This window comes from Ursus arctos, unplaced genomic scaffold (assembly GCF_023065955.2).
Source record: "Ursus arctos isolate Adak ecotype North America unplaced genomic scaffold, UrsArc2.0 scaffold_14, whole genome shotgun sequence".
Classification (NCBI taxonomy): Eukaryota; Metazoa; Chordata; class Mammalia; order Carnivora; family Ursidae; genus Ursus; species Ursus arctos.
This window is the reverse complement of record NW_026622808.1, coordinates 34,793,318-34,813,147: the sequence shown is the minus strand read 5'-3', so window position 1 is coordinate 34,813,147 and position 19,830 is coordinate 34,793,318. Positions and strand designations below refer to the sequence as shown.

Below are 19,830 nucleotides of genomic sequence, written 5' to 3'. Positions count from 1 at the left end.
GTTGGCCTCTGTCTGTGGTCCAGGGACTGGGGTTTGGGTGGGAGTCGGGGGAAATGGGGCCCTGGAATACAAGAAAGGGACCTAGTGAAAGACATGGTGGAGGGCCTTAGGAAGGCTGGGGCACGTAGCCTGCTGGATTGGGCAGTCTGGTGAGGAAAGAGAGTTCCCAAATATCCTGACGAGTCTTGAAGTTTACCCCGGGGATAAAGAGAAGGACCTTGATGAGTTCTGCACGCTGGCCTGAGGCGGTCCAGACTTAGGCTGTTCCTGGTGTACGCGGCCAGCACCCACCACTCTGGGTTGTGCTGGGGGCCCCGGATGCAGGGCAGTGGTGGCACTGGCTTATTAGCACCACTGGGCCGGATCCTGCTGTGCCCCCTGGAGCGGCTGCTTCATCTCCAGGGTCTTAGATCTTAGAGCAGTTAGTGAAGCAAGTGGTGTAGTGGTCATGGGCATGTGTGGGTGCTTCCTGTAGGAGGTGCTGAGCATATCACCATTCCTGGTCGTGCAATCCTCAAAACTAGCCTTTGAGTATGGTGGTCGTGTAATCTGTGGACCAGCCTTGGGTGCGCGGGAGGTTCCAAAAGGGATGTACTTCCTGGAGCTACCTGGGTGGCTCAGTTGGTTAAGCATCCGGACTCCGCATTTTTGAATCTTGATTTCAGGCTCAGGTCATGATCTCAGGGTTCTGGGATCAAGCCCCGAGTTGGCCTCCCTGCTCAGGAGGGAGTCTGCTACTCTCTCCCTCTGCTCCCCACCTCCTGGTCATGCACACTCTCTCAAATAAATCTTTAAAAAAAATGGCAACAAGTACAGCCCATGATAAATGGTCCCTCTTCCTCTGAAGTAGGTATTCTCTTTGTTTCACAGGGAAGGAAACCTTTGAGATCACGGAGCTCTGGGATGGAGGTAGCATTGGGACCCAGGCAGCCCATGCAGGATCCCAGGAAATTTGCCCAACCAGGGCTGGGCTGCTCTCATGACTGTCATCCTGGCATGCTCTGGGTGGCCCACTGCCCATCACCAGGGGGTACTAGATAGGTGGGGTCTTGAAATGGGCCAGGAGCAGGTTATATGTGTCCTAAAGGTAGTCTGGCCCAGCCTGAGGTCATCAGGTCAGGTGGCTTCCCAGTGAGGCCTGTGTTCTAATCCCCAGGACGGGGCATGAAGACTTCTTTCCGTCACCTGCTGCAATCCAAAGGGGGAGGCCAGACGCCAGGTCAGGGGCTTCCACTAGGCTTACTTGAGGTCACAACCAGCTTGCTATCAGCCTCCAGCTCCCACGTGGAGCCTCCCTTGCGTAGAAAGCACGAGTCCCTAGTTCTTGAGTCTCAAATCTTCACTCCCATTACCTAGAAGCTATGTGGTCTTGGGCAAGCGATTCCAGCAGAGCTTCTAAAGGGGCTCAGTGAAACCTCCATCCAGGGGCTGCTGGGAGGGCTCAAAGCAGATGGAGCTGGCCCAAGTCCTGGCTCCTTGGCAGAACTGCACGAGCAGGCCTTAGTACTATCAGGACTAAGCCTGCAGGCCACCGAACCAGGCTGTGGACTTCCCTCTGACCACAGCTAGAACTTCAAACCCCAGCCCTCCCTGTCCCTCACTCCACGCCCGTGGAGGTCTGAACAGGATCAGCTCAGATCAGCTACGGGAGCAAGCTCAGCGATCAGGGCCATAGTGACTCTTGGTCCTGCCTGGAGCCCTACCTAGCAGGACTGACAGACTGAAGCCTCACTCGTGGGCTACTCTGCACACACTGATCCCTGCCCAGGGTGTAGGGACCCTCAGATGAACTGGTCCACCAAGGTTCCTGCCCCTCTGTGACTCGTGCTCCCAACACCAGAGCAGGACCACACCCCCTTCCTGTCATCCTGAGGGTCTGACAAATGCTAGCAGTCAGAGCCAGCTCTCCCTCTACCTGCCCTACATCTGGCAGGGCCCAGCTGGCCTTCAGCTCGAGTCCTGTCTCAGGATCCTGAGTGTATTCTCAGAAAGCCAGCAGTGTTTCCCTGAGATCTTTGCTTTGGTTTCCTCCTCAGAATGGTGTCCCCGACCTTACAAGTCAGATAAAGGCACAGTGGCCACTGAGAAGAGGAACTATGGTCCCTTGACGTTGGGCACAGACATGGCTGGGTGGTACTGGGTGAGTGGGCTGTGTCGGGCACGGAGCAGCATGGGGTCGTAGGGAGGTACCCAGAGCCAGGCTCAGTTTTCTCATCTGTGAAATGGGGATGGGAATCGCATGTCCCCAGAGAAATGACAGAATCCCTGCACCATGAACGTCCTTGCTCTTAGTACTGCAGAACTGGCCTCTGTTCACACACAGACTTTATTGCTGGGCAGGGGGCAGAGGGGTCCTTGACACTGGTCCGGTGGACACCCCTGGGGTAGAGAGGCTGGGGAGCCTGGGACTCAGCCATCACTGGGCAGGGCAGGCATGCTGGCCAGAGCAGGCAGCAGCCGTGTGTATATGTCAACCCCGCGGAGGAACACGGCTTCATGCAAGCGCTCGTCATGGTCATGCAGCAGCACAGGTGTGCGGTTCATGGGGGAGAAGCCCAGCGCTGGGATCCCCATCTGCAGGGGGCAAGGAGAAGCCATTAGGAGGAAGGCCAGCACCCAGGACCACCTCCTGCCCACCCACCGCGAGCAGCTCACCACACGGAGATAGCGGCTATCCGTGGCAGCGGGGAAGATCTCTGGCTCCAGACTGAGGTTCCTGCAGAGGGAAGAGCCTGGTGAATGAGGAGGGAGAGAGGGGAGAGGGCCAGGGAAGGACTGAAGGGGCGAAGGAAGGTGGAACAGAGGTAGGAGAAGGAGAGAGGAAAGGGGAAGAGAAAGGCTGGCCAGTGTGCTCACATGTCCTTGCAGACCCCACTAAATGCTGCCCACCAGGGGTCTGAGTCATCAATAGATGTCACTCGGGGCTCTGTCCACTTCTGGAAGGAGGGGAAGGATAGCAGGGTCAAGGCGGCCGGACATCTTGCCCTATTCTTCACAGGCTAGTCTGTGTCTGGCAGAGGCACACACCCCATTCCCCCCTACCCCCCCCACCCCGGCTTCCACCCCCTACCCAGACAGCTAGCTGGCCAGTCCAGCCACAGGCCCTCTTTCAGTCCCTTAAAGGCCACACTGGGACCTTGCCCTGCCCTCCATCTACTTACTTCCTGTCCAGCTTTCATATTCTAGGCCTCTTCCTCAAAGTGACTCTCCCAGACCTCTCAGACTGGCCAACTCTTTGTTACAGGTTCTCAGAGTGCAGGGTCCCACCCTTTCCTAAGCCAAGTGTGTTCATACTTACATAAAAGCAACATTATATAAATGTTTAATTCAGGTCTATTCGTCTCTTCATGCTGTAAGGACTACGGGGCCATGAACTGTGTCTAATTTTACTGGGGATAATGGTATCCCCAGCATCCAACAGGGACCTCCACAACGAATGCTTATTGGTGAATGAGGCGTGTCCCTCATAGCTAAAGAAACACCCGGACGTAGGCAGGCACGCCAAGCACCCACTGCCACCGTGACACATGCCCGGCAAGCCCAGCCTCCCTGCTCCCTCAGCTCCCAACCACAGGTCCGAGCTGATACCTGCAAAAACTCCAAGGTGACCCCCTCACCAGCGGCCCGGCACCAGCCCTGCAGCTGCTCCTCGAAAGCCTATGAGAAGGGAGATGAGCTGACCCCTCAGGTTCTCCCCGAGCCTCCAGCACAGGATGGAGGACCCGGCTCCCTCCTCCAAACCCAGGTGGAGGCGGCACCTTCAGGTCCACATCCGGTGCCACACGGAAGTCAAAGATGGCGCTTATAGTAGCAGGTACCACGTTATAGGCCACGCCGCCCTCTAGCTTGGTCAGGTTCACGGAGGTCACAGCCCCTGCCTTCAGGTGGGGGTTTGACTGCAGCCTGCGGTGGGGGGGGGGGCAGCAGGGGGAACAACAGATAAAGAGCCTCCCTTCTCTCTTGCACGGCCGCCTAGCCCCCCATCCTCTTTCCTAGGCTGCCTCACCTCTGCCTCTCCTTCTCCCGGAAAGCCAGGATTGAGCTCATGACCTTGTGCTAGGAGAGTGCAAGGTCAGATGTGAGAGCGGCCCCAGGATAGAGCCTCGGGAATTCCCAAACTCCCTCCCTGTGTGCCACGCACCAGCTTCTCTACCGCTGTGTCCTCGACGAAGCGTGAGCCGTGGCCGGGCTTCCCGGTGCTCAAGACCCGCACCCCTGGGAGATGAGGGAGAAGGGGGTGTCTTCAGCATGGGAGGGGCTGGAAAAGTGAGCAGCCTGGGGGTGGGCCCCGGTCTCCCCCTTATGCCAAGCTTCTCCGGCAGGGCTGTTCCCCTTAGAACACATGGTGTAGAGCTGGTTTCTGCCCACAGGTGGCTACCCTCAGAAGCTCAGGAAGGAGAAGCCCGGGTAGGAAGGGGCTGGGAGGCAGAGGCCCTGACTTGCTACATGACTCTTGGCAGGCCCCCGCCCCTTCTGGCCTATCTCCCCACTGCACAACAACGCCCTCCCCCCAAGCCCATACTCACACCAGGTGCTCCGCTCACTGTAAAAGACGGTGAAGGCATCGGAGGGGTTGGCCAGGCCTGGGGAGGGAAAGGGGGTTCAGAGGGTGGAGTGGCCCAGCCACTAGCAGCCTCCATATCCCCTGCTGGCCGCTCAGGGGCCTGCCACCTGCTTACCTTCATCCAGGGCGAAGCCAGCCCTCAGGGCCTGGAACTCGGGCCGCTCCACAAACAGCGCCATGCCTTGGTGACCCCCAACCTCCTCATCTATAAAAGTAGCAGGGACATGAGATGAAGGAGCCGCCCCTGCCACCACATCCTCCTGCTTCCTGAAAGTGTCTCTCCCCAAGCCACTCCTACCTGGCACAAAGGTCAGGTGGATGGTTCTGGGGAAATGGTGGCCCTCAGCCTTCAGCCTCCTCACAGCCTCCAGGTACCTGAGGGACAATGACAGGGTGTAAGCCGGATGCTGGGGGAGCCACCAGATGCTTGGGCAGGCAGGCTGGAGCCCTGGGCCCTGCAGCCTGCTCTGTCACAGCCTGGCAGGGGACTCTGGGAAGTCCCTGTCCTTCAGTCTTCCTATCCATGTAATGGTGATAATTCCTGTCCAAGATAAGGGGTCAAGATATTCCTTGGCCTTGAGGTTCTCCAATCACACCCAGCCCAGGCCCTGGGTCAATTCAATGGGCCAGCAGGGACATTGTGGGGGACAGGAAATGGAGGATACTCACTGGATGCTGACACACTTCATGTCCTGGGTGCCCCTGGCATAGATGTAGCCCTCAGCATCCTTGAAGGCCTCAAAGGGGTCATGACTCCAGTGTTCCTTGGGAAGAGATGAGAAGAGGGTCCCAAGCCCCAATTTAGTCATTAATCTATTCTGCTCAACTGTGGTCCTGCTCTAGAAGCCTACCCGAGGGGTGGGGTGACAAGTGGGGTGGTGAAGGGGACAGAAGAGGGCTGAAGAGGGCAGCTGATGCGATCCCTCATCTCTGCTTCTACCTCCACCGCCACCCTGGGCACAGAATGGGCCACTGGGCAAAGGCTGCTTGCATAGGGCAGTGTCCTATGAGATTGGGAGTATCAGGACAAGCCCCCAAGGCTTCCTGGGGTCCAGTGGGGGGTCTGCATCATCTTTGTGTACCCTAAGGCCTGCACTGCTCCCCCTGCCCCACCCACCTTGAAGACAGGCACCACATCCGTGTGAGAGTTGAGTAAGATGGAGGAGAGTCTGGGGTTGGTGCCTGGCCATGTCAGAATGGTCACCACACGGCCGGGTGCCACCTGGAGAGGACGAGGAGGTGAGGAGGTGCCCAGGGCCACCTCCCGTCCCCGTGCCGGGCCCCAGGCTCACCTCCACTTTCTGACAGCCCAGGCCCAGCTGGCGGCCTCTCTCCTCAAGGAAGGCCACGGCAGCCCCTGGGGACACAGAGAGTCTTGGGGCTGCTTCTGCTTACCCACACCTTCCACCAGCCCAGGCAGAGCTGGAGGTACATCCAGAGAGGGGTGCCGCTCCTGACACGGCGGCCGCCTCTTCAGTGCAATTCCACATCCCTCGGGGACACCTGCATTTCTGTCTCCAAGGAAGACGATATCTTTGGCCAGCCAGTGACCCTTTGTGGAAGGTCAGGTGGGAAGTCCATAGTTGGAAACAGGAGTGACTGGGGATGGGAAAACTGGTGCAGAGGCAGGAGATTGATCTAATGTCTCCCAGCTGGTAAATACAGAGCAGGGGTTTGGACCCATGCCCACAATTCCCAGCCACCAAGCTTGATTCCCCAAGGGCTGTACTCTTTGTCCTGCCCCAGTCGGCTTCTGGAGCTTCTTCCCTGTGGCTCTCGGGTCTCCCCTGTCCCTCCTCAAACCCCAGGCAGTGAGGCGAAGTTGTTCCTTAACCAGCCACCAGGAGTCACTTCAGGGGCAATACGGCCTGGAGGGGCTGCTGGGCAGTCCGCCGACCCGGGGAACGGCTAGAGGTGTGGAGGTGCCAGTTGGGGCAGCAGAGTGGGGCGAAGCTGGGTGACAGTGCTGGGAGTCTGGTACAGAGCAGTCCCCGCCCGGGGCCCCACCGCGGGCCCTAGAACCGCCGCGTTCTCACCGTAGTCGGGCTCGGGTTGGACGGTGCGGATACGCAGGTACCGGCGGAAGAGCGTCACCGACGGGTGTTCGCCCTCGCGACCCTCGCTGGCCATGGCGTTGCGCGTGGTGAGCTAGGGGCAAAGCGAGCGGCTACCGACCCCTCCCAGCCGCTGGGGCTCCGTGGCCTGCACCTGCACACCGCCCTTCCCCAAGGCGCTTCCCCGTCGTCCCACGGGAGAACACACCCGGTTTCGGAGCCCCCATTCTGTTTCAGGAGCTGTGCTGGCACTTTCAACACATTTCCGTATTGAAGCCGCCAAAGAGCCCCTGGAAGTTCGTGCCTCTGAATGTCTACTTCACAGAGGAGAAAGCTGAGGCCGAGAGGTTCAGCGACAGCTGGAGAGTAGCCGTGCCCGGTCTGCACCCAAGCATTGACTCTCCCTACCCGCCTCAAAAAAATTCTCCCAATTGCCCGGATTTTATGCCATGTAACCCCGGATCCCTTTACCCCTCTCCGGGGTCCCACCTCGCTCTCTAGCGGTCTTGGGCCCGCGCTTGCCTCTCAGCGGCCGCCCGGGGCTGTGGCCAGGGCTCAGGGTCCTGCGAGGTCTAGGGCTCAGCACCGCCCCGGTCCGCCCACCACGTGGCCGGACGGGATCGCGCGGCGGGGCCGAAGACGGCGAATACCGGCCACCCACGCCTCCGCCCAGCCCCAGGTTCCGGCTTCCTCTCGGATTACAGGATCCTTCTCGCGGGCAGCCACCGCAGCCGCCTGCTTCGCCCCGGCGGCAGTCCGCGAGCCCCGGCCGGCTCCGCACCGCAGGCCCCGCCCCCGCAGGCCCCGCCCCGCATACCGAGGCTGCGAGCTCCGGGTGGTCCCGCCCCCGGAGGGCTCTACCCGCTGCAACCGCCAGATTGGGAGGGAAGAGAGGAGAGCAGACACAGACAGGAGAGGTTGCGTCTGCCCCCTCGGGCGCCCCTCCCTCTTGGGGTACAGCGCTGCAAAGTCCTGCCAGAGCTGGCCCCTGCCTGCTCCCCCACCCCCTCCCGCGAGTGTCTGACTTCTCCCCTTTCCGTGTCTCAGCTTCTCAGGGAGGTCCTCCCGGACTGCCTCAGCCCCCTGTGTGGAGAGGTGATTGGTCAATATCTGTCCCCTCAGACTGTACGTTCTACACCAGGAGGTCCATGTACCCGCAGGATTCTGTCGCTGGCGGGGCACAGAGCCGTGTCAGAGTGGATGCCCGGACACCGTGCCAGGAGCGGAGAATAGAGGGGCAGAGGGGCACATGTGTGACTTGGTGTGAGATCGTGCCAATGGGCGGCTGTGGGAGCTAATCCAACAGAGTGTATCAGCGTGTATGGCCATGTGTGTGACAGTACAAGTGTGAGATGGTGGCTGGGTGTGGCAGTATCTGTGTGACAGAGGATGTCACGGTGAGAAAGTGTAACTGTGAGGCTGTATGACCGTGTGAGGGGGGAACAGCACAAAAGCATACACGTGGCATACTCTTGGCCGACCCTGTGCCAGGCTCCCTGGCTCTCCCACAGCCACCGGAGAGGGAGGACAAAGAGGCACAGGTGTCCCACTGGCCACCCCCAGGCTGCACACAGCTGCAGCTGCCCACTCGTGTGCCTGGGTGCCCTTTGTACTCTCAGCCAGGTCTGTCCCCTGCTGAACTCACCCCTATGGGCCGAGTCAGTGTGGGGAGGAGCAGGGCTGAAAACTTCAACCTCTGTGCCCAGAGAGGCAGGCTGGGAGGGGAGAGTAGGGGTTCTGTCCCAACCCTCCTGGGGTTTAAGTCTGATCTGCTTGCTCACCCATATATACCTGGGGGCAAGCAGGCTTGGCAGTGCTATATTAATTGTTAAACCACAGTCGCCACTTCCATCCCTACACATCCTGTTCCCTTTGGCCATAGGTCCTGCATTCCTGACTCGCTCAACTGCCAGACCCAGGATTTTCCACCAACCCCAGTGGTCACGCAGCAGTAGTAACACCCATTCGCCCTGACCCCCTCAAGCCCCGTGTGGACAAGTGCTCCATTTACCCAGACTGAGTCAATTTGAAAACCAAATTTTGAGCCAGGTATTACCATCATGCCCATTTTACAGGTGAGGAAACTGAGTCACAGAGTGGTTCGGGCAGCCGGCTAGAAAGCAGCCCATGTTCTTAGCCTTCCCAGGTTGCTGAAGCCTCCTTCCAGCTCCCAGCCCCAAAGCAGCCCTGGATTTGCCTCCCACTCCCACCCCACCCGCCACAACGCCAGGAAACAGGACCTGTCACTCCTCAGGCATGACAAAAAAGTGCATTTTTTATTGTGCCTGTGAGATGAAATAAGAGGTCTCAACTGGGCCTGGCCCTCTGGCCTCCAACCTCCAATCCCAGGGGCTGCCTCCCTGGTGGGGCCCTGGTCCAGACTCTCCAAGCTCAGGCCAAGCCTGGGCCCTGGTCAGTGGGGGAACTCAAGGCAGGCGGTCAAGGAAGGCAAGGAGGACAAGGTGGAAGTCTTGCGGCTTGTGGAGGTAGCAGGCATGGCCTGCGTCACGCAGCTTCACCACGGAGTGGTTGGGCAGGTGGCGGAGCTGCCGCAGTGACTCCCGAGCCAGGATACGGTCCAGCTCCCCATACAGGATGAGAGTCGGGGTCTGCAGGGCAAGGCAAGGGGCTGTGATCCTGGGGCCTGATGGGGACGGACCCTCTAGCCGCCTCCTTAGGAAATCTTTCCCAAACACCCCATCTCTTTCTATCCAGATGAGGCCATGTGTCCTCCAAGTGAGACCTGAGTCCTTTCCCCCCTTGACTCGAGCCAGGGATAGGAAGCCTGACCTTTGGAAACCGTCCCTCCAGTACCTTCACGGCCCAGAACTGTTCCTGGGTGTAGTTCTGGGTGGAGGCGGGTGCAATGGGCACAAATCCACGCAGCTGGTGGTGGCCTCGGATCAAGAAAGGCAGGGCGTAGCGGCCACTCAGAGAGGGGCTCACCAGTACGGCATTGCGCACCTCCAGGTCCCGCAGCGCTCGCTCCAGCAGCTCCGCCCGCCCTGCCTCTGTGCTGGCCTCCTTGGAAGGTGCCGAGTTCCCAAATCCTGGGAACAGCAGGAGACACCGGCTGAGGGAGGCTGGAAAGGAACTCACGACTTCCTGCCCACCACAGTGGGGGAAAGAGCCAAAGCACACGGCAGTGTTACCCCAAACTTCCCAGAAGCTACTCGTTGTAATGGGATAGGTCTGCTAGAAAAGCATCTCTCATTCATTAGAGTGGCAAAACTAAAAAGACTGACAATCTGCAGTGTTGGGGAAAGATGCGGGGAAATGGGCACTTTCATCCATGACTGACAGGAGGATAAATCATGTAGCATATTTAGGGGGTAAGGTAGTATTTGTCATTGTTTTAAAAATGTGCATCCTTTGACCCATCAATTGTCCTTGGTAGTTACCTTACAGAAATTAGTACCTCCATGCTCAAAGAAACATGTCCAAAGTTGCTTCAGCTTCGTGCCTCCGGCATTTCCACTGACCCTGAAAACTCTAAGTCAACTTACATAACCACCAGTGGAGGAGTGGGCAGATCAAACCTGTCCCTCCTGATGGCACACAGTACAGACAGGGGGTTCACGGTGACTGGCCTGCTCTTTGAGATGTGGTGTAGGGGGAGAGAACCAAGCTGCGGGTAGATGTGCTAAGCAGACAGGACACCAGTCATGTGTCTAACCTCACCACACAATCCTGCGTATTGTCTGTTTTTCTATATATGGAAATGCCCAGACGGGGTTGGGTACCCCCAAACTGCTGGGAGAGAAATGTGGCATGGGTCTCTGAGGGTGTCACTCTTGCTTGATTTTTAAAGACAAGAATGATAGCATAAATCATTTGCAAAGCTAAAAAAACGAAAAGCTACCTCGTTTGTCATTAAAAGTCCAGTGAGATCTCTCCATGCAAGTGCTTGTGAAGTGAGTCACCTTTCTATTTGCTCTGCGACATGCAACAGTCCAAATTCTAGTTCTCAAGGTGGAAAATAAAGACGCAGACCTTTTAGTATTGCCATCTCGTGTTGCGACCTGCCACTGCTTGTCCAGACATTGGGGTCTAAATCCCCCCGCCCCAGCCATACCTTAAGGCTTTTCTACCCCTCCAAGTCCTCCCTCTGGGAAGCTGCCCCCTTGTACCTGCTGGATGTTGCCTCCCTAGACCCTGGAGTGGGGGCTCTCACCTGGGAGGTCAAGGGCCACGGCCCGGTAGCCCCTCCGCGCCAGCAGCTGCAGTGTGCCCAGCTGCTCCCATGTGTGGGAGTTAAAGGCCTTTCCGTGGAGTAGCACCACGTCCACCCTGTGGGCACACAGGGGAGTGTGTGTCCCAGGGGGCTGGGAGTGGCCCGCCATTCTTTCTTTCTAGGCTTCTCCCACTGCCCTCCCAGGCCCTGAGCACCCTGACTTGAGCTGGGGTCCCACAGGGGGACTCCCCTTGGACCTAGTCCTTCCACTACACCCTGAGGTCAGCACCCACCTGCGTGCCCGGTGGTGTGGCAGCACCTCGCGGTAAAAGATGGGGGAGTTGCCAGGGGTGAGACCAGCCAGGATTGTGACATTGGGGCCTCCCCAGAGCCAGGAGGTCTGCTCAGGGGGGCCTGGCAGCCCCACGTACAGTAGCAGCATGAGCAGCAGGCCCAGGCCCAGCAGGGCTACCTGGGACCGGCTCATGGAGGTCTGTACCACAGTCTGGAGGAGAGGAGAGGAAGAAGAGGCTGGGGCTGTGTCCCCACCAGGTCCCCTGGACCCCATCCCCAAACCCCACCCAAAAGCCCCCAGCAGAGGACCAGCTCAGCCCTTGCCCTTTCTCCTGCTCTGGGCAGGGGTCTGAGGGTTCATATCCAATTACTCCACATGCCAGGGCCGGGGCTCAGATACCCTGCAGCCTGGGAAGGAGCATCGGAGATGTCCCTGGAGACACAGCACGCTCAATGACTGCCATCATCACTGTGCCAGCTAAAACCACTTCTATTCATCAGGTGCTTATGACAGCCAGACCCTGTGCTTGGCCCTTCACGTACGAGGGCTCATGAATCCACACGAGAACACTGGGAGCAGATATGATTCTAGTTCTCTTGCAGATGAGGAAACAGGCGCAGAGAGGTAAATTCTTTCGCCCAAAATGCAGAGTAGCAAGTAGAGGAACTGGGATTTGAACACAGAGCTGGGCTGCTAACCACCAGGTTACACTCAGCTTGCCAAGGAAGAAACCATGGGCCAGGGAGGTGAGGGATGAGCTGGAGCCTTGCTGGTGGACAGAGTAGTGAGAGTCATCAAAAGTGAAAGACTAAGGATGCCTGGGTGGCTCAGTCGGTTAAGCATCTGCCTTCAGCTCAGGTCATGATCCCAGGGTCCTGGATTGAGTCCCACATCAGGCTCCTTGCTCAGCAAGAAGCCTGCTTCTCCCACTGCCTGCTGCTCTCCCTGCTTGTGCTCCCTCTCTCTCTCTCATAAACAAATAAAATCTTAAAAAAAAAAAAAGTGAAAGACTATGTGTAAAGCCCCCTCCCACTGGTATGTTTGGAAATGGTTCTTCTTTTTTTAAAATCACATTTCCTGTAATACTGCTTAAATCAGAATGTGTTTTCCAATTGATGGAAATATTCAATGCTCTATCTCAGCTGATATTAAGTGGGAGGAAGGTCATGGAGAATATCTGAGATGGAGAAACGCTGAGGCATGAGGGGAATGAATGGGGCCAGGGAGGGGCATGGTATACGTAGAAATGGAGGTTGGAGAGATGAATGCTCCCCTCAACCCCAGCTTCATGACCTGCTTCACGGACTCCTGCAGTCTGGGTCCTTCGCCTGTCCAGAGGACAGACATCAGGACCCAGGACCCAAACAGAAGGGTTAGCCCTGGCTTTGAGACTGCTTTGCCACTTCCTGGCTGTGTGTCTTCAGCTTGTCAGTAAAATGGGGAAAAGGCTCACCTTGCATCAGCCCTCTCAAGTTTCCTGTGATATTTCGGGAATACAGTGGACTTGACCCAGGGCTGACCTGTCATCATTTCTCCGGCCTAGGATGAGTACACCTGCCTTATTCCCAGATTCCAGTAAACACATCTTTATTGGGTGCTAACTGGGTGCTGGCCCAGCTGGAAACCCATATTGGGCACCACCCCCCTCTCCTGGGAGATTTGAGGGTGTTTCCCAAGCCCCCACCCCCAGGGTCCCAGTCGGGGGGATGGGTGGGCAGTGGCAGCCCCTCTGGCGCTGATGGAGAGCCAGGAGGTGAAGGGAGGAAGAGGCCGCTCTTCTCCTCCTTCAGACCACGAACAGCAACGTCCCACTCGGCTTTAGCATAGGTTCCCACCCGTGAGAACCCATGCTGCCCTCTTCTTGCGGCTAGCCTGCCGCCAGGCAGAGGCGGGGCTTTGGCCGTTGCCTTGGCAACCGAGGCAGCTAGCGCACTAGACTACGATGGTGGTGGGCAGCTAGCCCGCAAGCCAGCATTCGCTACCGATACCAGATAAGGCGTGGGGTCGGGTTAGCTGTACCCAACTTAGTTCCTTGGCATACGTGTGGACAGTGACACACGTACACACGTGCACACAAACATCGAGTCTTGTCCCCATATGCTTTTCTTTGGCACAAGCTATTCCTGGCGCGACAGGGACAGGCAGACACGCTTGGCCTGTGAGCAATCGATCGATCCCTGGAAATACATACCCTCAAAATCAGGCGCACAGCCGTCAGGAAAGCAGATGGACAGGCACATACAATGCTTTCAAAATCATGCAGACCCTCAAATTTCCAGCACACAGTCATATACACAATCCTAAAACTACGCATGCATACAAGAAGCGTGTACACATGTACAGGCAAACAGACACACAGACACACATAGCCTCAGAAGTACACACACAGGTGATACCCTCAAAATCACATGTGCACAGAAATGCACACAGCAGACAAACACAGACACGAGCGTCCAGACCGACGCCCACCCCCAACATAGGCACGTGGAAACAGACACACACCACATCGACACACATCCAGACCCCCCAGAAGGCACGCAGACGAACGCCTGCACGCACACACAACACACCAACATAGGCACACTCGCGCCTGCCACTCCCACAGGACTCTGCCCCAGGGCTCCCGGGGCAAGGGGCGGAGCCAGGATGGCCCGCCCCCGGGCACCCTGCAGTCTTCACTCCCCGGGGACACTCACCGGGCCGATCGGGATGACCGGGCCGGACATCCCAGGGCGGGCCCCGCCCACGCGGAACCAGCAGCCAAACAGCGCCGCGACCATTGCGCAGCGCTCCGCCGCTCTGCAGGCTGCGGCCGGGACTCGGCGGCGGAGCGCCCGGCCCAGGAGGCGCGCTTGCGCAGTGCGCAGTCGCAGGCCCAGCACCTCCTAAACCCACGCAGGGGGAACTCCAGGCGGCGCCCGAAAGCGCGTAGGCCCGGCCCACTGTCCAGATTTTCCGGATTGTTCTCAGCCCGAGGGCGAGGGGACAGCCACCGGCTTCTTCCCACCAGACCATCTCTATCGTCGGTCAGTCCCTCGTCCGTACAGTGGGGTTAAGGATAAGGATTGTCTTAAGCACCACAAAAGATGGGTGAAGCCTTAGCAGTGTCTGGAGAGGAGGCCTCGCTGTTCAGTGTCAGATATTATTTTTATTTGGCAGCTCCAGGTCTCGGTCCAACCGCTGCCCCAACCCCTACAAATACACAGGCGCACGCACTCGGTCACAGCCCAGGGTGGCCTGTGCCTCTTTCACTGCTCTTTATGGCACCTGTCCTGGTGGGCGATGTGTGGCCAACGCCAGGCCGGGTACAGGGAGGCAGCTCAGGGCACGCAGGACTCACTCCGTTATAGACCCCCTGCCAAACAGGCAACATCACACCCATTCTACAGGCCGGGAAATAGGCTCGGAGACGCTGTGAAATCGGTCGAGGTCATCTGGCTGGACTTTGGTAGAGTCTCGCACTCAAAGCTGTCTGGCTTCACTGCGTGCCTGCGCACAACTCTGGGCCTGGGCGGTCAAGGCCAGGGATGAGCAGGGTGGGGAAGAGGAGGGAGCAGCAGGGATGAGACCCCACGAACCCTTCTCCTCACGCCGCATCATGTGCATCTGGGGCAGGTTGCTGGGGCCGCACCCAATCGGGTGCTCGGAGCAGATGCGGCCGAGGGGCTCGGGGAAACCGAGGCCGCTGGGACAAGAAAAGATCTAGCGGCCGCTACCGGCTCTGCGACGGCTTGTGGCCACTAGAGGGCACCACGCAGCACGGCCTGGTCCCCGCCCTCGGCCGGGCCACTTCCACGCTTCCCTGCCCCGAGCCCCAGTCGCCGCCAGCACTCGCCTGCCTCTTATCTTCGCGAGCCTACGCAGCTCCCCAGGTACCGGCCCTGCGCCCCCCGACCCTCTCTTTCTTCTGTCCAGTGAGAGTCCACCCCCACCTAGCCCAAGTTCCTCCCCTTCCCATCTCGGCTCCCCCGGTCCCCTCCTCGGGTCTGCCCCCACCCTTTCCGCGTGCGCCTTACCGGGCCCAGCGAGCCAGAACCGAAGTCCGCGGAGGGGACCGAGCGAGCCGCCGCGGCGCCGATGACGGTGCCCCTGACCACGGCGTCAGAGCGTTGGGCCCCAGCGCGCAGCGCGCTGGGTACTCCGCATTCCTTGCGGGCCGGAACTCCAAAGCCTTTCCCAGCGCTGCGTTCCAGCTTCCGCCTCCGGAAAATGGGTTTTTAACTCCAACCCCAACCCCCTCCGGCCTGCAGTGCCAACTTACAAACTGTAACAGTGCCTTGAAGAGGAAGAGGTCAATGAGCAAAATAGCTATTCACTGTTGATTGAGCATTTATTATGCTCACTGTGTGCTAGGAACGGTGTCCAGCGTTTTACGGGTTGAGCTCAGTTAATCCCACCCACCACCTATGAGCTGAGTACTATTGTATTATCCCCATTTGTAGAAAAGGAGAGTAACAGTGAGGACAGTAATCATAATGGGAGCTCCGAGCTCCATGTATTGAGTTCTAAGGGTGGGCACCCTCACTTGTCAACTCTCTCTCTCTCTCTCTCTCTTTTTATTAACTCCTTAGTTCTTGAGGTAGGTTTTATTGCTTCTTATTTCAGAAGGGGAAACCGAAGCCCAATGCCACACCATTGAGTGGCAGAAGCATAAATGACACTCTGGCTTCCTCATCTGAAAGCACATGGAGGGTTCTGGTCCCTCCTTGCTGCTCCCGGAGGGACGCCTGCCCTCTCCTGGCAGCCTCTCTGGCCCATGTGGGCAGGGTGTTCTGTGGCTCCTTCTCAGTCTGGCCTTGAACCACAGGTGCTTCACCGGTACAGCGGCAGGGATGGCGGGTGTGGAGCTTCACGAGGGCACCGTCCAGGTACAGGGCCAGAGCCTCTTCTTCCGACAGGCTCGGCCAGGCGCTGGGCAGGCTGCCCGCTTCTCGGTCCTGCTGTTGCATGGCATCCGCTTCTCCTCCGAGACCTGGCAGAACCTGGGCACGCTGCACCGGCTGGCTCAGGCTGGCTACCGGGCTGTGGCCCTGGACCTGCCAGGTACTTCCGGGGCAAGCTTCCGGACCGGGGTTGTGGGGGCCTCACCGGGGGACTGGGCGCTGGGGCATTGGGAGGACCTAGCCAGGCTAGGGCCCACCCCCCGCCCCCAACCCTGGGCTTCACAGGGTGCCGTGCCCTCGACAAGGGCCTTCCAGTTTCTCCTGTCTCTATCCGGATGTGGTCTGGACACTGTCCAGCTGCTTCTAACCAGGTTGCCTGGGGCAGTATCTCAGTGCCTCTGTTTCCTCATCTGTAATGGGAGATATAGATTTTGGGGGTTGGCTCTAATGAGAACGGACTGAGATTACGTGCATATGTGGCCAGTACCCAGCATCTAAGAATCGGTGCTCAGCCAAGTGGAATTAAAATCTTTTGACAGAGCCGTAAAGATAGGCTCTGTTGGAAGCCCTAAGGAGTGAGACTGAGTCTCCTGACACATGTGAGGGCGGGGCTGGGCCTGGCGAGTGGCTAAGCCCGCAGTCAGGATCCCAGGTACAAGTCCTGAACTGGGTTCTGGAGTAAGGCAGGGGTAGCCCCAGATTGGCCGTCATAACCTGGACTGGTAGGCCCCAGCCCATGGAGCAAAGTATGACCCCATAGTTGACCTGTTTCCCTCACGGGCCATGGCTGGCATGGTTTCAGTGCCCAAGTGTGGGCCTTCAGGCCCAGATGGGATTGGTTCGGATGGTGGGTTGGACTGACCTTCCAGGTGAAGGTCTTGAGCTAATCTATTTGAGGAAGGTGGGGCCTGACTGATTGGAGGGGAGGTACACGGGTAGAGAGCCAGGTCCTCAGCCACTGTCCACCCTGCCAACCCTGGGACAGGTGCCTCTTAAGCAGTTAACTCACTTAATTTTCAATGCAATCTGAAATGGTAGATATTTTTGTTGTCTCCTTTAACAGACGGGGAAACTGAGCAGCCGAGAGAGGGGTGAGGAGACTTTCCTAAGGTTACATAGATAGTTAAGTGGAAAATCGAGACTTGGCCCCAGCTGCGTTGCACCTCAGAGCCTGGTCCTTTCCAGGACACTCTACCACTGGCAGAGATGGGCACAGATGTAGAGGGAAATGCCTCATGCTTGCCACAGAAATGACAGATCTAGGCTGCTGTAGGAATAAACTTGGGCACTCTGTGTGCTGCTAGAACCTGGCACAGAGATATTGACCTAGGAGGGCTTCCTGGAGGAAGGGACTGTCTCTTCCATTTTCCCACTCAATGCCCTTGTCTTTCTCACACCCGAATCCCTGCAGGCCTGGGGCGCTCCAAGGAAGCAGCAGCCCCTGCCCCTATTGGGGAGCTGGTCCCCAGCAGCTTCCTGGCAGCTGTGGTGGACGCCTTGGACCTGGGTTCTCCTGTTGTGATCAGCCCATCGTTGAGTGGCATGTACTCCCTGCCCTTCCTCACGGCCCCTGGCTCCCAGCTCCGGGGCTATGTGCCAGTGGCCCCCATCTGCACTGACAAAATCAATGCTTCGGACTATGCCAGTGTGAAGGTATCCCTGTGTGGGAGGCTGAGATGCCCCTGCCACAAGCAAGAAAGGGTCCATTCTGGGGCCTTTCCTTACCTGGCGGCAGGGTAACCAAGGGGTGGCTTCTGGGGGGAGCTAGACTACCAAACTCTGCCCTTTTGGTTTACTTAGCAGCAGATTACTGTGCTTTGGTCTGTGCTAAACTATGTGCCGGGGCAGACAAAAATCCATGCCTCTGTCCCCCAGGAGCTGGGGCCTCTTATACCACCCACTGGGCCAGCTTGTCTCTCCCCCTCATTCGGGGTGACCCCACGGACAGACTGAAGTGACCTCTAGGAGGTTGGGGCTGGTGTGGCAGATCGCTGTTTACTGTTTCCCTTTCGTTTCTCTAGACCTCAACTCTTATAGTATATGGAGACCAGGACCCCATGGGTCTGACCAGCTTTGAGCACCTGAAGCAGCTGCCCAACCACCGGGTGTTGGTCGTGGAGGGGGCAGGGCACCCCTGCTACCTTGACAAACCTGAGGAGTGGCACACAGGGCTGCTGGATTTCCTGCAGGGGCTAGCATGAGACCCAGCCCTGCTGGGGGGGGGGGGGCAGGGCTGCTGGCCTGCCTTGGCCTCTCTCTGTCTCCTTCCTCTCTCCATGGGTTTCTGCTCATCACCCACATGCAACAGGTGTGTCTCTGTCTATCTGGGTTCTTGTCTCTAGGGTCTGTCTTTTCTTCTTCCTCTTTCTCTTGCAGTGACAGACTAAGGAGGTGAAATCCAGAGGAAAAACCTCAGGAATCAAGAGACGTAATCTGGTGGAGGGTAATCCATTAGATGGGCTTCTCCTATAGGCTTTCCTGTTCGGTTGCACCCCTTCCTCTGCCGGTTCAGCCTCCCCATGCTGGCTCCAGCCTCTTCCTCCAGCTGCTCTACTACGGGGCACTCACACCTCCTACTCCTGCCTCCGAGACCACAGATACATCCATGCCCACGTGCCTGCTTACACATTCAGAGCCATCCATGTTCCCAGAGATGACCCTTCACTTGGGAGCAACCGCATAGGTACGGGCAACTCTGGACTGACATCACACTGTCACCTACAGCTTTGCATTCCATGCATCCACAAACATGCATTCTTGTGCTTTCACACAAGCGTTCACATGGGCACATGCACCCTCCCAACCATGCCGAACCCCGCTGTCCAGGAAGGTGGAGATGCTGGGGGCCAGCCCTTTGCATGAGGCCATCTGCCAGGCTTAAGGGTAGCTAGCCCTGAACTCCATTCACCCACAGGTTGCAGCTGGCCCCAGACCAGAATCGCCGCCCAATAGGTGAGGGCCACCCCTTGGAACCTCAGATCTCCCTGCTTTTTCCCCCTCTTTCTGGGTGCTCTACACCTCCCCAGGTTATGAGGCCTGGATCTGCTCAGCCAAGCTTGTTTCCTGCTCTGAGGTTTGGGGGTTGGGGAGACGAGAGTGGAGAGTGGAGGTCGGTGAAATAAAGTGATGCAATTAGACCCCGCAGGCTCTCGCTGTCTCCGGAGCGCCGCCCCTCCCCCGCCCCTGGGGACCGCCGCTGTGGGCCCCTCCCCCACCCTGGCAGGACCAGATGGTCCCCCTGCCCTTTGTCCACCGGGCCAGATGGAGGGGAAGGGAGATTGGATTCCCCTCCCCACCCACACACAAACACCCAGGTGCCAAGAGACTCAGCTGTGGGGGGAGGTGGAGGTCAGTGGGACCAGCCTGAGCCGATTACGGAGGAGAGGGGGAGGTAGATCTGCTCCCTGGGGGGTACGGTGGGGGAAGGAGAGGGCTTGGGGACAGTCCAACTCCTCCCATTCCCTAGCAGAGTACACGACTGTGCCGCGGCCCTTGCGACCCTAGCCCCAAAAAGGCATTCTGGGGGTAGCTTTGGGGGAATGGCGGGGCGGGGTGCACGGGATCACACCGCTCTCAGGCCCCTCCTCCAGCCGGTCTGGTAACCTGTCCGGGCCGGACTAGGGCCAGGCCTCGCGGAAGCTGTGGGTGGCTGAGGGGCGCGAGTCTTGGTGGGCGAGAGCCCCGCGCGGGGATGGATGGCGCAGAAGCGAGGAGAGCCGGGAACAGGGCCGGGCGGAGGGTCGAAGCCCGGGCTCCGAGGGATCCGAGTCGGAGCTGGGCAGCGCGGGGCCTGGCGGCGGGCCCGAGGCCGAGATGGTGGAGCGGGGGGCTCGGCGGAGGCGCCGGGCGGGCTGCCCTCG

At 58.5% G+C, this 19,830-nt stretch overlaps 3 protein-coding genes across 7 annotated transcripts; 1 reads left to right on the top strand and 2 right to left on the bottom strand.

Moving 5' to 3' along the window:
* Positions 1–2,303: 2,303 nt before the first annotated feature.
* ACY1 (aminoacylase 1) lies at positions 2,304–15,267 on the bottom strand. 5 transcript variants are annotated; one of them, XM_026500958.4, is made up of 15 exons: positions 15,104–15,264; positions 6,601–6,712; positions 5,857–5,921; positions 5,682–5,786; positions 5,234–5,328; positions 4,863–4,939; positions 4,680–4,769; positions 4,527–4,583; positions 4,142–4,215; positions 4,007–4,056; positions 3,759–3,903; positions 3,589–3,657; positions 2,857–2,936; positions 2,656–2,716; positions 2,304–2,574 (listed from the first exon to the last, which is right to left on the bottom strand). In XM_026500958.4, exons 2-15 carry the CDS (start codon positions 6,692–6,694, stop codon positions 2,410–2,412), a joined length of 1,227 nt encoding a protein of 408 aa, XP_026356743.2. In that variant the 5' UTR covers positions 6,695–6,712; positions 15,104–15,264; the 3' UTR covers positions 2,304–2,409. The 5 variants fall into 5 exon arrangements, with proteins under 5 accessions (XP_026356743.2, XP_026356742.2, XP_057167734.1 ...); XM_026500957.4 differs by lacking the exon at positions 15,104–15,264 and adding an exon at positions 7,108–7,365; XM_057311751.1 differs by having other exon boundaries at positions 2,304–2,716; positions 15,104–15,267.
* ABHD14A (abhydrolase domain containing 14A) lies at positions 8,873–14,902 on the bottom strand. Its single transcript, XM_026500959.4, has 5 exons — positions 13,784–14,902; positions 11,086–11,297; positions 10,793–10,908; positions 9,433–9,668; positions 8,873–9,227 (listed from the first exon to the last, which is right to left on the bottom strand). The coding sequence occupies exons 1-5, from the start codon at positions 13,865–13,867 to the stop codon at positions 9,045–9,047; spliced, it is 831 nt and encodes a 276-aa protein (XP_026356744.2). The 5' UTR covers positions 13,868–14,902; the 3' UTR covers positions 8,873–9,044.
* Positions 14,850–19,107, top strand: ABHD14B (abhydrolase domain containing 14B). The gene is made up of 4 exons (XM_026500961.4): positions 14,850–14,959; positions 15,895–16,130; positions 17,382–17,623; positions 17,992–19,107. The coding sequence occupies exons 2-4, from the start codon at positions 15,920–15,922 to the stop codon at positions 18,169–18,171; spliced, it is 633 nt and encodes a 210-aa protein (XP_026356746.1). The 5' UTR covers positions 14,850–14,959; positions 15,895–15,919; the 3' UTR covers positions 18,172–19,107.
* The last annotated feature ends 723 nt before the right edge of the window (positions 19,108–19,830 follow it).